The sequence below is a fragment of the Centruroides sculpturatus genome, unplaced genomic scaffold (genome assembly GCF_000671375.1).
Source record: "Centruroides sculpturatus isolate CEXI.00-Female unplaced genomic scaffold, Cexi_2.0 scaffold266, whole genome shotgun sequence".
NCBI lineage: Eukaryota > Metazoa > Arthropoda > Arachnida > Scorpiones > Buthidae > Centruroides > Centruroides sculpturatus.
In genome coordinates this window covers 313,928-331,636 of record NW_019384421.1, presented here as the reverse complement: position 1 = coordinate 331,636, position 17,709 = coordinate 313,928, and the positions used below count along the sequence as shown (strand labels likewise).

At 23.8% G+C, this 17,709-nt stretch overlaps 1 protein-coding gene across 1 annotated transcript; it reads left to right on the top strand.

Annotated features, from left to right (window-relative positions):
* The first annotated feature begins 746 nt into the window (after positions 1 to 746).
* LOC111619416 (homeobox protein Nkx-2.5-like) lies at positions 747 to 15,999 on the top strand. Its single transcript, XM_023361114.1, has 2 exons — positions 747 to 1,316; positions 14,949 to 15,999. Exons 1-2 carry the CDS (start codon positions 875 to 877, stop codon positions 15,503 to 15,505), a joined length of 999 nt encoding a protein of 332 aa, XP_023216882.1. The 5' UTR covers positions 747 to 874; the 3' UTR covers positions 15,506 to 15,999.
* Positions 16,000 to 17,709: the final 1,710 nt, after the last annotated feature.

Genomic DNA, 17,709 nt, shown 5'->3' with positions numbered 1-17,709 from the left:
TTTTTTTTAACGTATTAGTCAATATTATTCTAAGTTTAATAGAAATTTCTTGATAAAATTTTAAATAAAACAATATAATTTTTTTTTATTTTTTAAAAACATTTTCTAACATTAATTAAAGTGGTATGAGTGTAATTTTCGTAAACTAAATACAAGTTTATGTTTTTATTGTTTTGAAGGTTAGTAAATGAAATTTTTATAAAAATTTTAATTTTTCATAAAAGAATTTGTTGAAATTTGTGTAGTTCCGAAGAAAATCTGATCGTAAGTAAATGATATAAAAATGATCAAGCTAAAATATGCTTAATGATGCTAAATCTTTTCATTTGTTGTAATATAAACCTGTTTACATAGCATTTCGAAACACGAAAAGAATTCTACGTAAAAAATCATTATATAACATATAACCTTGACAAATTGTAAGATAAATTATTACAAACAATAGTCAAAGTAGATTTTAATTTCGATTCGAAAAGTCTAGATCTTTGTCGTTCCTAAAATAAAAAAGTGATTTTTTTCTAGCTCAGAATGCGCTTTATAAGTCTAAGTTTTGTATAACTGAATACGATGTATGTTCATAACGTCAATTAATAACCGAAGCGGAATTAGTAAAGTCGACAAATCCACAATTGACGTCAGGAAGTCTCAACCAATGAGCTTTGGAATAAAGGGAGCATTTTGATTTACGCGCTTCCTCCGAGACGTACTAGAAACAACAGTTTCATATCATATTACAGAAAGTGTCTTATTTGTTGGCGGCCGACCAGAGTGATGTGAGAGGCGTGGTATAATTGTTATCACACTGTCGACCTCATAGACAACGGATGGCTAGTCCAACCGAGACGTAAGGCGCGCATACTCCTCGCTGGAGGCCATGTTGGCTAGTCCCACCACTTCGGGTTCTTCTAGTACCCCTTTTTCAGTTAAAGACATTCTCAACCTGTCAGATCAAGGAGGATTCGATCCCCAGGCCTTTCTCCTACAGGCTCAAAACCTGGAGAAAGTGCTTTTTGATGAAACGGACGGATTAGGTTTACTTACCTCTACGTCACCTACTACACCATTTAGGGACTTCGTTTCTCAGGGCTATTCCACCACTCTTCAGTGTGGACAGCTTCCACCTCCTCAACCTCCGACTGCACCACCTTTGACATCACCTCACGTCCAGAGTTTATCCCATTTGTGTCCACCTTTTCCTGGTAATGGTGCTTCGAGAGACAACCAATATTACGGAGGTACCGTCGAACCTGCTCCTGCTTACTCACTTCCAAACTCGTCCATCCAACATCAAGCAGAGACAGCAGTCAATGAGAAAAGTAAGTAAAGCACAATCCACTTAGTCGAGAGCTCTCAAAACCAGAAAGAGGGTCGCGAGTAGATCCGAAAAAAGAAATCACTCGTATAATCTCAGCACGAGTCTACAATTAAGAGGCGAAAGGTTAAAGCCGAGTGGGCCTTAAATGTTGACGTAATGAGTTTTTGTTAAAAGGTAAACGATGATGATCTTGTCTGAGTAGTTCTACTTAAAGTGATGAAAATGTACTTTTAATTTAATTGATATTTTTTAATATATTGTTGAAATTATTATCTGCTCTTTCGACGTTTCTTTTATTTAATTTATTTCTAACATTCATTAATTTTATATTCTCCTATAGGCCTAATTTAAAATACATACACATTTAATTTACATAATACAAATTTGTAAGTTGACTAGTCGTTTAATAGTTTAGTTTTTTTAGAAACAAAAAAATATATATATATTTTGAAATTGAAACCAAGAGTAACACTTTTTTCTTACTTTTTCGACACTTTCATTTTTTATGGGGCCTTTAATTTTAAACAAACTGAAACAAAATCGTTAAAATTAATAAATTATCCGCTTAAGTTACGATTTCTTCACACATTTACAAACCTTATCTTAAGAATTTTAATTTCAGATAAAAGTTTTTTAGATGAAAAATGATAGGCTATTCATAGATTAGAGTTTATACTACTAAAGCGTGACCATTCTAAGAGTTTATTTCATTCTGTCCTCGATTTACTGATCCATATGAAAACTAATATAAAAATTTAATTTTAAATAATTTAAATTACTTAAAAAAATTCAATTGTGAGTAGGCAGTAGTCTATATTTTTAAAAGAAGAATGATATAAAGAATAGTACAAGGGAGCTTTTGAAAAAAATAATAAAAAAATAAGTCTGTAGTATTTTATGCTTTGTATTAGACGGAATGAAACGGTGCAGAAACAAACAGAAATCCACTTGAAAGGAACTTGTATATTTTGTTAGGTTTTACAAAGAAGAAACTGTTCGAAATTCATAGTTTACGATCCGCAGGGACTCATGCTCTGTAGTACACACAAGGGTTCTGTCTTTTATCCCCTCCGACTGTTTACTTCAATTAAAATGTAACTATAGATGTCTTCATCTATTTCGAATAATTGTGAAGTGAAATACTTAAGAAGTAACGTGTGCCAGCTCTTATAGTTTTCTCTACTTAAAATTATTGCCATTTGTAATTAGTAAAACTTACAGTTATGTTTTTTAATGTAGGTTTTTGTATTTTTGAATTGAATTATTCATTAAATGTCTTCAAATAAGTGTAAAATATAATTTTTTACATTGAAATTATCATGTATTAGATCTAATAATGGAAAAAAATAAGTAAATTGTCTCTTTTATAATAAGTTTTGCTTAATTATTTGCTAAATATTATTATATAGTTCTGTATCAGTTAAATTGTGTCTATATTAAACTCATTAAACATAAAATAACATTGGCCTATAACTGTGTGAGATCTAGATTTTTATACTTTAATAGACATAAATTTTTGGAACAAATTTTTAAAAAAATGCTTTGAATAAAACTCCAAAATTATCAGAATCCCCAATATTTTTGATCTAAAAAATATTATTACAATAAGCTGTTTTATGATGATACCAAAAAATAAAAAAAGGGTTATAATAAGAATCCAAATTAGATGTAAAAAAAGCAAAATATTGAAAAATACAGTAGGACGGATGTACCCTTTATAAGACGCATCCACTCGTGGTTCAAGTGGCAGTCAGCGATTTTATTGACGGTTTAGTTGGCCAAGACATGACAGGATCATGTGTCACCTTATTATATGATCTGTGGGACAAAGTGATTCACTCTGCTTTAACTGCGCTTTCTTAATAGAAAGATTGGAACTATATAAGTAATTTTGTGCTATCAGAACTATGTAATGAAGGATCGACTAGAGTATTTTTTTTAATAATTAATGCTTTTCCATCCTTTAATAATAACCATAATAGCTTTAATTTAGAATATTTCCTTGGAAAAATTAGATCTAATACATATTTCATGTCTGTTATGTTTAAATTAGGCTAAACACACGCCTAAATTTTAAGATTGACTCTTGTGATATATTTAAAAATGCTTGTAAAGCTTTAAAAAATTAATTTTAGCATTTTATGTTATATTTATTATTTAAATTTCTATAAAAATTACCGTCATAACCGTCTACGAGGTTAAATTAAAACGATCAATTTAATAAAGATCAATAAAATTTATTGTTGAATCAGGCTATAAAAATTTCAGCTTTTTTTTTTATTATGAAAGGGAATTTGATTGAAGTTTATATGTAATATTTAACTTCTTTTAAACTCACAGATTAATATAGAAGCTATCAAATGAGTGTTATGACATCGGATTTTCTATTTGTAGTATGCATAAATACTCTTTCAGCTCATTAACTCATTAACATGAATACTGCTTTGTAAAAAATACCATAAAGCTTAAACTAATAACTCATTCAATTGCACATTATTTTCGCGTAATTTAATTTTAAATATATAATTTGAAGGAGTCAAAATAGTAATCTATATTAATGCTTTTTTATATATAAATGACAATTTTGGAATAAAGAATATTTCGCCTAAATTGTACTTAATAAAGCAATTCAAATGTTAATATAATCCGTGTTAAATTACTGTGTAGTAAAATATTTATTTATTTTAACTTTTTAACGGAAATGAAAAGTTATAAAATAAATTCATAGAGACGTTTATGTATCGGTAAACGTTTTTCCAAGCTTGAAAGTAAGGTAATCTTTGTTTCTTTATCCCCATAAAGAAGTTATGACCGAACTTGAATGCTGTAAAAATAAACTAAAGTGAACATTTCAAGCAATCTTGATGTTTATTAAACTACATTTAAAGGTAATTTCATAAAATGATTGACGTTGCTAAATGGGTTTTTTTCCTTTGTTGAAAAAAAAACTAAGTTGGTTTTTCTTTCTGCTTGCTATTAACACTCTATTCAATGTTGTTCATTATACTTAATAAAAATAGATCATACAGGAATACTTTTAAACATTTCTCGCTATAACATTACAAAAATTATAATTGGCCTATAGAATTTAATAGTTAAATATATTTTTATTAAGATATAAATTTATGTATATAAATGCATTATAAATATGCTTTTTGTAGGTCTCATAATAAAAAAATACATTAAAATTTTTAAAATATGTATAAATTTTATAAGCTTATTTATATATTCTTTATCAAGTACATATTTTCTCTGATAGATAAATTTTTATATTTTTTACAAGAATATTTAAAAATAAATCAGTTTTTTTTTTTTTTTAATTTTGGCATTTTTCAGAAATGCCTAACAATATTCGAATTTTAATTTTTATTTCCTGTAAAATTCGTAATTCAACTCAATATATTTATTTGTTACAAAATTTTCTGTATTAAATCTATAAATTCTTGATCTTATATAAAATATAATTATATATAATCGAAAAAAATTAAGATTTATGTCCATTACTTAGAAAATATGTTAATATTAAGAGTATAAGTGGAAGAAGAATAAATACTGTATTGTATACTTAAATATTATACAGTTATTATTAAATACGAACTACTATTTAATCTCTGCAGCTTAAATATCTTAATAAAATAAATCCTATCCTAAATATCCTAAAATAAATCCTATGAGGTAAATATCTTAATAAAATAAATTATATGTATATACCTCATAGGATATTCAGGAAGAGAACTTTGAGTTTCATGTAAAATTATAATTTATAGCTTTAAAATATAAGTTATACTAAAATGTATTCGAAATTTAGGTCTTTTTAAAATCAATTAGTTTTATAAATTATATAATTACTTTCAATTTTATTTGCAAATAATTTTTTGATCCTTTTGGAAAGAGGGAATGGTTTTATAACATGTTTAAGCTAATTCTAAATAGGCTATATTCTTATAAAAGATTTTTAATTTTGTAGAAAGTGAATTAAATCTATTGCTTATATATCTAAATATTTCTTAAATAATTTTGCAAATAAGCCTATGTTTTACTCTAAAAATTAATTTAATTGTAAAATACAATTAGCTTTTTATTTAGATCTAACATAAATTTATATATGGATACAACTCTGTTTATATTCATAAAAACTTAATCTTAAGCTCATTTATTTTTGCTATTTTAATCGGATATTTTGCTAATATTTTACATTAAATTTATTTTTTATTGTAAAAAAATAATACGATTTAAATTAGACTTTCTTACGCCGAAAAAATATGCTTTCGGTTTACGAATATAAAATAACAAATACATAAACTTTATTTAAAAACTTGAAAAATAAATAAATGTTTTAGTTTCCTTATTCTAATTAAATCTGAAAATAGAATAATATTAAAAAATTGAATCATTAAAATAAGTTTAATCTAATAACAATAACTTTATGATCTTAAAAATTAAAGTTGTGTATTGAAATAGGCCTTTAGACTATTTATAAAAATAAATGAGCCAAAAAATTGTATTTGATTTAAAAAAAATAAATAAAAATAATCAATAATAGTGACTATTTTCATTTATTTTTATGAATAGCATAATTCTTCATTCGTGTCTAAAATATAATATGAGTCTTTTCACTATAATTATAAGTCATTATTAAGATAATTTAGGTTTGTAGGAATAGAATCAATTTTGATATAAAAACACGATTTTATACGTAAATTACGAAAAATTGATAATTATAACGAATAAGCTAACAATGTATTACATATAATATTTATTATTAATAGTCCAAGGAAAGATTTGTAAATAGTACTTGTTATAAAATATCAGTGAAATTATTTAAATGTTAAAATTAAACATGTTCTTATAACAAATAATAATTAAATTATAATACGAAGCCCTCCAAAAAAAAAAGGGATATACATTTTATCCTATAGTATTAGAACCCACATTTCTGGATAACAAACAAAATATTTTATAAATTCGTTCATAGGATTGAAATATTCGATCTAATATCAAGCTTCTGCTATTTTTTTCTGTTCTACTTGTTTTAAATGAATACATTAGAATGTATACTTTATGAGTTATTTAAAGTATAAATTTCTATATTCTTAAATTAATATCTTTATTTAAGAATTTAAATTAAGGTTTATGTAGAAACAAATATAAAATGATTTTTATTTTGTTTTAGGATAAGCGAGTATTGAATTGAAAACAATTTAAACTTTAATTTCTTTGAAAAATTAAAGTTCTTTATTTGTATTAGACTTATACAGTTGTAAATAACCTTACGATTTAACAGCAGAAATAAAGTTTATCAAATATATTTTATAATTAGGCCTATATAAAATTAAAACATAGTTTAATCTAACTTTAAATCAAGTTTTCACTATCAGACCTGCATTATTATATCGTTGACAAATCCTAATTCTGCCTTCAGGCCTACTTAAATTGTCAGCTTTACATGAATATTAAAGTATGAAACTAATTTAAATACTTGCAAATATATGATAATTATCTAACTGTATATTCATGAATAATATTAATATAAAAATAAAAATTTAGTAGTCGATATAAATGATGTTATAATAAAAACAAGTCGAAAATAGAAGTAAACTGAATTTTAAACATTCTGTAAGTAGATAAGAACATTTACAGAAAATAAAATGTAAAATATCTTATAAATTTAAGTAATTTAGTTTCAATTTTTATAAAATATAAATATTAATTTTAAATCAGATTATCATGGAAGATTCAAATCTAATGCAGTTTAGAGTTTTCCAAGATTAACTTATGATTTTTGTGAACAGCTCAAAATATAGTCTTAATTTTCCAAATTTTATTTTCTATAATTGGCCCATCGAGTGTTGCGCGATCCGACGATACATTGAATTTACCATTGAAAAAATCATGCTGTAGCCTTACAAAACTTAAAATTAGATTTAGTTTTAGGTAAAAAAAATTATTAAAGTTACATTACTAGATAAAATAATTAAAATACGTATTTTAAAATTCGTTCGAGAAAAATAATCGAGAGGGAAAAGTTATGAGTTGACTGAACTCATACAAAACATTTATTAAACTAAGAAAAAAATGACATTTCAAATGCACGAATTGCTTCATTAAATTATAAAGTTAATTATAATTTCTTAGATTTTTCATAATTCTCGTGGTAAAGATTTTTAAATTATTTCGTAAATAACTGTATAGTTTTAGTGGTATAGATTTTTTTTCATTCAAAACTTTATAGTAACTTATTTTGGAATCCTAAAATATTTTCAACAAGTTTCACAATCTTAAAATGCATGAACATGTACATAGAAACAATATTTATTAAGTTATATAGGTTAATAGATAATGAACGTATGTAAACTTATATCCAATTTTAAACTATATACAATAACTATCAAGATTGAATTATATTATTTCTAGTTAAATATATCTAAGAAAATATTTTTAAATTCTCGATTTAAAACGAAAGTTCTCTCTAAGATATTTCAATTATTTTTGGAAATATTCTTCCTTCATTATTTTACAATATTTTCAATATGGACAGTTCTACCTGTAATATCTTTAGTAACTTATATTATGCCCAATGTAAAATACTGCATTATGTTATAAGCAACATTTTTGTATAATTTATACTTATTTATTCACGCTTTAAATATAGGCCTAAGTTTACAGTATTTTTCCATGCTCGCAAGTCAGTAAGAAAATTATTGAAAATATTTAATATTAAAGGCTTAAAAAGAGTTTCAAATTGATTGTAAGAAGTTAAAAATCTGTAAAATAGAGTTAAATTTATTAGAAAACTAAATAAGGTTTTTTTATTAGAAGAACCTGCACATCTCGTTAATCTTAAAATGACAAGTAAATCATTTGCAATGTAAAAACTTAAAATTATAAAACCTAAAAAAGAAATCACTAAAATTAACGAAATAATTCATTTTAAATAAAATTTTACTTCGTTTTAATGCATTTGATAAGAATGATTTAAATGATTCTAATGTGTTAAATTTAAAAACATTTATTACTTATATCGAATATTAAGATAGGAGAATAATTATACTTTATAAAATATTTATTTATTGTACTAATTAGCGTGTTAATTTATTCGATTGATTATTTTTTTTAAAATTTAAAAAAACGACAAAATTGTCCTGAACATCTTTAACTTGAAGCAAGATTTTTATTCTTGTAAGTCCTCCATTCGAATTTAATGTTAAGATTAAAAATCTCAGAAAATAAATGTTTAATAAAAGAAAATTTGCAAGGATACTTCCATTTTTTTATTTTTTCAAATATCATATAGAATGTGATACTATTTGCCATTAACAATATACATTTTAATATTATAATCAACTACATATTTTCTTTTACTAAAAATCACACGAGTGCATTAGCTTGTTATATAAACAAATTTAAATATTTATTCTTAAAATGCTAAATTCGTAGCTCAAAATTATTACTTTTAAGTTGATTGAATCTTGCAGATTACTGTCCGAGAATACGGGTTTATTAAAGAACAAAACTTACAACATTGTTTGGATGAATAATTCACATATTATCACATGGATTAATTAACGCGAAACACTAGCATATTTTAGTCTATATGGCCAGCCATAATTATATATGGTTAAAAGTTTTCCAGTAATGATGGCTTCATCCGTATTGCTTGCAATGATATATAATGGGAGTCCTGAACGAATTCAAATTCAGATTTTCATAATAGAAGATAACTAATACTTTACAGCACAGTATATGATTCAAACTGTATTATTTATGGCTTTAAATTAGCACTAATATAAAAAGCTATGATTTAAGATCTGTATAATATAAATTGTTTATTAGAATATTTTAAAATTTTATTTCAGTTTAAATTCAAACGAAATATATTATACGTTATGAATTCTATTACTTTAATTATTATAACAATAAAATTTATATCGTGTCTAACTACTAAAATGTAGTATTGTATTATAGTTTACGTTTATAATTTAACAAACACATAAATTATTTCTATAACAAAAACTTTATTATCTAAGGTATAAATTCTATAACATTTAAACAGGATCTATTAAAATTTAGTTTTGATAATAGACCTGTAAGAAAATCTGTTTATTTTCTGTTTTTTATTTAGTCTTAATTTTCGATTACTTCTTTTAAAAGCGGAAAAATCTAATAATCTATTTAATGTTTTTTGGTATTGTTTACGAGAAATAATAAATTAATGAATATGATGCTAAATTCTCGATTTTATGTAAGGTAGATAGTTTTATAAGTAATATTTTATAGTGAAAACAAGTCAATATTTTAAAAATTATGGTTTGTTTTTAAACAGATCTAAATTATATTAAATTTAGATCTGTTCAAAAAAATATTTTATAGGAAATTCATTGTTAAATAACTTAATTAAAATTAAAATAAGACATTTCTAATAGTTCTCAAGCAATTTTTGATGTATTAGTTCTCATTTTGATAAATATTTTTATTTTAATTATTATGCAACTTTAAGGTTTGAAGAATTTTTATTTTGGGCAACGTTATCTAGAAAAATCAATATTATTCTCATTATATATTTATATGAAGGAAGCGCGAGGCCTTTCCATAGGCGAGGCCTAGATGACAATCTCAACCAATTTAGACTGGGAGTAACACTTGTCTTAAGAGAGACTGTGAGGGGATCTATTCCCACTTAAGATGGTCATGACTCCGAGTCTGAATTAAAAGCTAAGTCAATATTTGATATTTGTCGATAGAGGTTAAAGGTCGACACACGTTTCGACTCTTGATAGGCTACTTGTGATTAATCGTCAATGTTTCGAGTCGTGTATCTCAGACTGTTTTGCAAAAGCCTTGCTATCATTTGGTTTTATCTTATTATTTTCATTCGGCACTGATAAAAAAAATCAAAAAATATATACAATTATTATTTTAAAAAATAATTAAATGGCTATAGCATAATTTTCATTTTATGTAAAATTAATAAGTAAATACTTAATATTATTTCTAAAATTCAAAATTTTATTTAAGATTGAATTTTATTATATTTGGATATACGTAAATATAAACTCGAATTGTTTAAAATATTTTGTGAGGAAAGTATTATAAATAAATTAAAATTAAAATTTTAATTTTATATTATAATATATCAAAATTATAATTTTAATATATTTTTTAGATAATCAAAATATTTTTAATACATCCAACCGTTTTAATTTTATATACAGTATAGGCCTATATGAATATGACGTTAGGTATACTAATTCATTGAAAAATGTTGATTTTCAGGCCTACAGAAAATAAATCTTTATAAAATTCTTATGAAGGAAATAAACTTAAATATGGTGTTTAAATTAAAAGTTTTAGAAAATATTAAGTTTTCAGAATTTATTTTTCCATTTTTAATTTAAGGAATTCGTCTTTCAACGACAACTCAATGAAAAGAGTTGTCGTGGTCCTCATTTTGACATTTGAATTTAAAAAATATCAAGTTCTACGGATAAAATTTTCAGAAAAAACTCTTAAATAGGTTAAATAATATATCAAATTTTATTTAATATTTATGAATACGCAATTCGTTTACATTTAAAATTTTAAAATTTTTATAAGAATTTTTAAAGCGTGCTAAGTAAAATAATTATTGAGTATTTATTCATAATTCTTTTATTTTTTTAGAAATTTCTGAAGTGTTTTAAACTAGATATCAATTTCCTTTTATGAACAAGTATGAAATTTCTTACAATTTTTCATAAGTCTGCATTTTTTTTCTTTAAAATCTTTTAACTCTATCATTCAAATCTTCATTCGAAAATAATAAAATTATTTATATTAATAAAATTTTTAAAAAATATTTTGTAAATTAAAATTAAGAAAATAAGTTTACTAAAGTTCTACTTGTATAAAAAAGCGTAACACATGACTTTTATTCCATAGTTTTTGAGATACGAAAATTCTAGCAATAATTAAAATTGAACAAACTGACTTAAGCATTAAACATTTTAGTTTTAATATACATTTATGTATTTAAAAAACGAAGTTAGATTATTTATTTGTTATTGCTTTTACAGGACATTGAATAAATAATCGTTCGAAGTTTGTTACATATAAATATGCTTATTCAGCTTTATTATTTCTAAAAGGGAAAACTATAAGTTAAGGGGAAAAAAGACAACGTTACTTATATTTTTGTGTTATGTATATTAAAAAATTTATTCTAATTTTATTTTTATAACTGTATCATAATATAGATTTACAAATAATTTGTGAGAAATTTTTATATTAAATATTAATATTATAAATATTAAATATATTACATATTATATTGCATAAAACTCATTAATGATTAATATTTTTTACACTAATCATTAATGAGTCTTTATGCAATTTAAAATTTAAAATTTAATGCCATCTTGATTATATAAATTTAAAAATTTTAACATGAATTTTATTCATTTGAAATTTTATTTTTCAAATGAATAATTCTTTTTATATCGTGAAAAATATGGAAATTTTCTTCTTTTTATAATCGCCTATAACAGCAAGCTTTTAAAAATTATGTAAAAGGTTAATTTTTTAAAATATGGATAAAAACCTAAATATTTGCATAGTTGAAGGCTATAAAAAATAAATAAACATACTTTTAACAATAAGAAAAGCATAATTTATGAATAACTTTAATTGAATCTATATATTTTAATGTCCTGTGTATATGTCAATAGTTAAACTTATATCTATTGTAGACTATAATATGAATTTTAGGAATTTATATATTTAAGGATTAAGAAAACTTTATACACTTTTTATTATATTTTTCTTAAAATAAAGTTTATTGCTTTTAAACAATCAGAGTGCATTTTGAAACGATTTAAAATCACAAAAGTATTAATATTTTATAACATTATTGTTACAAAAATGAGTAAATTTAGATTTATTTTATATTAGTAGAAACATTTGTGTAAATGATAAAATATAGACATAGAGAGAAAAAAATATATATTTAAAAATAAGTAAAAACATCGTAAATTAAGTAAGCTTGTAACCTAAATTGCTCAATTCATTCTCAAATGCATAGAATTTCGTGATTTATAACTGATTTCAAACGTAATTATGTTGTTATTAAATGTGTAAATTTGTTATTTATACAATACATAAAACTTTTTAATTTTATGTTTTTGTATTGGGATGGCAATAGATATACATGGTATAGTATATCCATCTATAAATATTTCGCCATGTTTTTACATTTAAAAGCTGTATCCTTGTTATCGCTTGTGATTAATGATATTTTTTCATTATTAGTCTTAAGAGAAGTATAAAACTACTGCAAATTATTACTAGTTACAGGTGCATAAAGCCTACCGTATTGTAAAGACTGAAGAAACACATTTTATATATGTATAGCATTTTTTAGAGAATAATTACAAAAATTAGCAATATAGTGCCTAATTTCGTAATTTTGTATCTAAAAAATTTTACTTCATAATATTGAATTTAGCTTAAAATATTTTCTGTATTTATTCTGTTTCGAAGTTTATTAGTTGTAATCAAGCTATTATTTCTTGATTTAATTAAAAATTTCAATATATATTTATATATTTTAATGAGAATAGTTATATTTATTCATGTTTTAGACATAAAATTTAAAAAATTCTATCTACATTAACTCTTCTCGTTTCATTTCAGCTTCTTTTGATAATTTGAAATTTATTTTTAATAAGCTTTGTATTTTAAAAATATATTTGTAAAATTGTTTATTTAACAAATGTTAATATTCATTTTTAGCTTTTTAGAAAAACATTTTATTTGACAAACTTGACGAAAACTCGAGTTTCGCAAGATTACAAAATTCAATTTGTTCAATTTTGCAAAAATGTTTATTTGAAAATCATTAATAGAAAGTTAAAACTACTTTCATTATTTTATATCTGAGAGCGATGTTGTTACAATATAATCCCTGAGGTATTTATCTAGCAATAAATTATTTTAGAATGAATGAAGTCTCTTTTCCTTGATCAAAGTCCGTAAATTTCAATTTATATTCATTCATAAGACTATCTTTAAATAAAGATTTTTCTATTTTTTAACGTAGTTATTTTTAAACAAATTAATTTAATAGTTTGTCTTTAATACAATTACAAATTTTATAAGATTCTGTTGAATATATGAATGAATTCGAGAGGTTTCTATACGAAAGCGTGAATGAATATAATTTATGATATAAAATTGCTTTAAAATAATATGTATATTTAAGCTATATATAAGCATAAACGAGGAAAAATATTCCATTTTGTAATAATTTTTGTAAATGATCGACTCATCATTTCTATATTCTTCCTTACGATATGTTTAGACATTAAACTCAGGCCATTGTAAAAGGCTTACTTAAACTAAATTATATATCATTTGAATTAAATAAAATTTGATAAAATTTTTACTAGATTTTAATAAAATGAAGCTGAATTATTTAATCAAAATCATCACCAGTAAACTAATAATTAACTAGCAAAATTTTATTCAAACGTTCTGATAAAGCAACGCTTAGCCTATTCAAATTAGAAACAGCTCTCTTTTAATCTTCTATTTTGTGAATTTGATAAAGAAATTTATAATCCATCATTAAATATGACTGATATTTAATAACAAGTTTATTTTTAAATAATTCTTTTTTGCAAAATATATTTGTTTCTCTTGTTAGGCCTAGTAAATTGAGTTTTATTAAAATTCGTCATTTAATTATTTAAAATAAAAATCAATTTATCAATTTAGCGATGAATTGCTTCAGAAATATTCTATTTGTTTGATTCAATGAATTATATAATATTTATTCATTGATAAATATAATTAATAGGGTTCTAAATGATTAAATTCCAAAGTATTGTAATTGATTGTAGAATGAGACTTTAAAAAATTGTTTATTAAGATTATTTTCAAAAACTTACAGATTTTTTACAGTAAATGAATACGAATTTAGAAGGTTGTTTCGTATGCGCATTATTAAACAAATCAATCTGGTAGATTTTCTTTTTTGCAAAAGACGGTTGCGTAAGAAGATCCGGGTTCACTCCTTTATGGAATTTGCTACATTCTATGTATTAAACTATCCTAATTAAGACAAATATAAATATTTTTAAATTATATTAAAATTTTAATTATTTTAAAACTCTAAATCGTTTTTATATATGATTTAAGTTATATTTCGTTTTGTTTATAGGGATATTAAATGCAAATTTTTGAGAGATGTTAAATTTCCAATAATTTCAAAAATAATTTTTTGAGGAATTTTTATGTATTTTTTTAAGTTTATGCTATAATGATTTCTTCATAGGCCTATCCTTTCTTTTAAGCAGAAAATAATTTTAATAATTTTTCTTATTCATTCAAACTAACTTTTATTTCGCTATTATTTTATAATTTACTATTATAAAATGTATTAAATATTTTCGAAATAAAATTATTTTTATATTTTTTTTATGTATTAAGTAATTTTGCTTCCTTAGTTCTTACTACATTATATAAAGCACACGTATCCTATATAATTACAAAGAAAAAGTAATGCTTTCGGAAATTTTTGTTGTATGAATATATTACAAAAATTAAAAATATGCATAATTTATTACAAATTTTAAAATATTATTTTTATCTTTTACAGAAACGACTTGCCAACTTTCTGTATCGCAACCTCGCAATAACAGTATCAATTCTACAAGTTGTCGATCAGATTCGGGTCAAACTCGACAGAGAACAAGGAGAAAACCTCGTGTCTTGTTTTCACAAGCTCAGGTATACGAATTAGAAAGACGATTTAAACAGCAACGTTATCTTTCGGCACCAGAAAGAGATCAACTGGCAAATATGCTGAAACTTACATCCACCCAAGTCAAAATTTGGTTTCAGAATCGCCGTTATAAATGCAAAAGACAAAGGCAAGACAAAACTTTAGAGTTAACTGCAGCTAACATCCACTCGCCGAGACGAGTAGCTGTGCCTGTTTTAGTTAGAGACGGGAAACCGTGTCCACCTTCTTATAGCGCTTCTGCACCCGCTTATAACGTCGGAGGAGGTTACGTACCACAAGGTGCACCTACAGCAGGTTACACACCCGTTTCTACATACGGAACAGGTATGCAACAAACTAACGGAGGATACGGTAACGTGCAACCTCAAGTCCAGCAACTCCACACAGCGCAGAGTCTTCAAGCATGGTGAAGAAATCGTGGCATTATTTGGTGAAAAATTACTAAAAAAAACAGTATTTTTTTGTTTTTAAAAAATGGAATATATAGCATTTTTATTTAACTCACTGTACATGTTAGTCTCCTACGCTGCTGGAGATATAAGAATTGTGTATATACGGCAATAAAAAATTGGTTAAAAAATACACTTAACTGTCTGGAACAGTTCGCGTTTATTTTTGTTTTTTTTAATTCGATTTAATCACATAAAATGCGATATTAATAGTAAAAAGATTTAATGTTTTAAAATTAAACTAAGTCCTGTTATGTAATTGAAGACAATCCCCAGTTAAGACCTTGGATAACTTCCAAAATGTTAAAGTGATCGTGGTTAAGTTGGTTAAAATGAATGAAACATGATATATTATTTTCTTTAAACAGTCAATTAAACGGCCTAGCTTCAATATATATATATATATATAATATATATACAATTATATGCATATAGGCCTATATTTATATAGTAAAACCGACGAAACTAATTTGTTATTTTATGAATATGAAGAAATTATTTCTGTTTAAATTATCAATAATTTAATTACATAATAAAATAATTTGCATAATTATAAATAGTTTAAGTTAATTATTAGAACTGAAAATAATTAATTTTTTTTAATAATTAAGTAATAATATTTATATTTTGTGATGTTAAATACATGTTTTAAAATATATATAAATAAATAAATAAAATTTAATAATAAATTTATTTCCGAAAATATAAAATTTAATTTTTTTGTAATATAAAACAAAAAATATTTTTTCAAAAGTTTGGAATTTTTTAAATGAAAAAAAAACAATAAAAAATACTTAAATTATCAGATATATTTTCTTGTTTATTAATTCAATATAATTTTGTTAGACATGTTTTAATATCAATATATTAAAATTAATTACATAAAAATTGTAGAATTNTTTTTTTTTTTTTTTAATAAGTAATAAATCTTTTTGTCTGTTTAAAAATTATTATTTTGAATTATCTTCACGCTTTATTTTAGATTATTTTATTTATTAAGGATTTATAAGAATACAATTTTTTTAAAATGGGTATTGAATGTTAAATATTAAGCATGCGATTAATAATATTAAAAAAAATTAAAGAAATGAATAAAAGACAGTGACAAATTTTATTTCTTTAGTCGATTTTACTTCTTCTCTTATACAGTACTGTACAGTACAGTACATAGTGAAGTCGAACGGGACGACCCTAGCCCAGAATCGCACGCTCTCTCCGGGTCACGTGACTTGTGCTCCTTTCCCACAGTCACTTGACTTTTATCTGTCCAATATGTCTGCATTTGAGCGATGTGCCTGTTGCTTTTAATTTTACGATATATCCCCAATTTTTATAGGTTACAGTTTGAGGGATTTACGTCCGTGCTGGAACATCTCTCACTTTTTTTTTCTTTACTTTTTTTTTTTAATCTGAAAAAGTAAAGAATTTCTAACTATAAAATTAACGGTTTTGAGTTCATCGTACCTTATGCTCGATAATAATACATTTAACTGAATTCTATTTTCATAATAAAAAAATAATAATAAAAGAAGAATCGTTTAAAATAAACTTATTTAATAAATTGTCTCAAATTTTGATTTTATTGGATAACTTATTTAACGGTTGATCTGGTTAAATGTTTGATACAATCAACTTGGCATTAAATTAACAAAATTCCTGTTTTAAAACAATGAAGTGCAACCTTAAAAATGTGATTTTTAAGCAAGTTATTCGACTTAGAAGAATTAATTTATCGTGGATTTATAAGGTGCTATATAATAAATAATAATAATAATTAATGAAATAAATGTTTATTGTAATCGAAATGGTTTAGAAAAAGTAAATATTAACAATGTGTAAAAACAATTGTGAATTGTAGTGTCACAGTGGTCCTTTGTTGAAGATAATCGACTGCCAGACTCAGGACTGAGCACGTCGATACTCGACTCCACTTATTAAACAACGTCTTCGACTTTAAGTAACAATATTTAATACACAGTCCACATATATTTATAATCGAACACAAAAAATGCACACCAGACCTTCTGTTTCTTTGTATAAAGGTGAATGCACTCTATAGGTCTACTATATTGTATATCTAACAATAGTAGGCTTTAGTTTTTATTCAATAAAATGCTTTATGTTTTAACTTGTATCGTGACTTCCACCGTTTAAATTTAAGAATT

Bases quoted from the DNA above. Each gene is read 5' to 3' on its own strand.
- LOC111619416 (XM_023361114.1), top strand. From the start codon at position 875: ATGTTGGCTAGTCCCACCACTTCGGGTTCTTCTAGTACCCCTTTTTCA. The intron at 1,317-14,948 runs GTAAGTAAAGCA...TATCTTTTACAG, and splicing joins GACAGCAGTCAATGAGAAAA to AAACGACTTGCCAACTTTCT.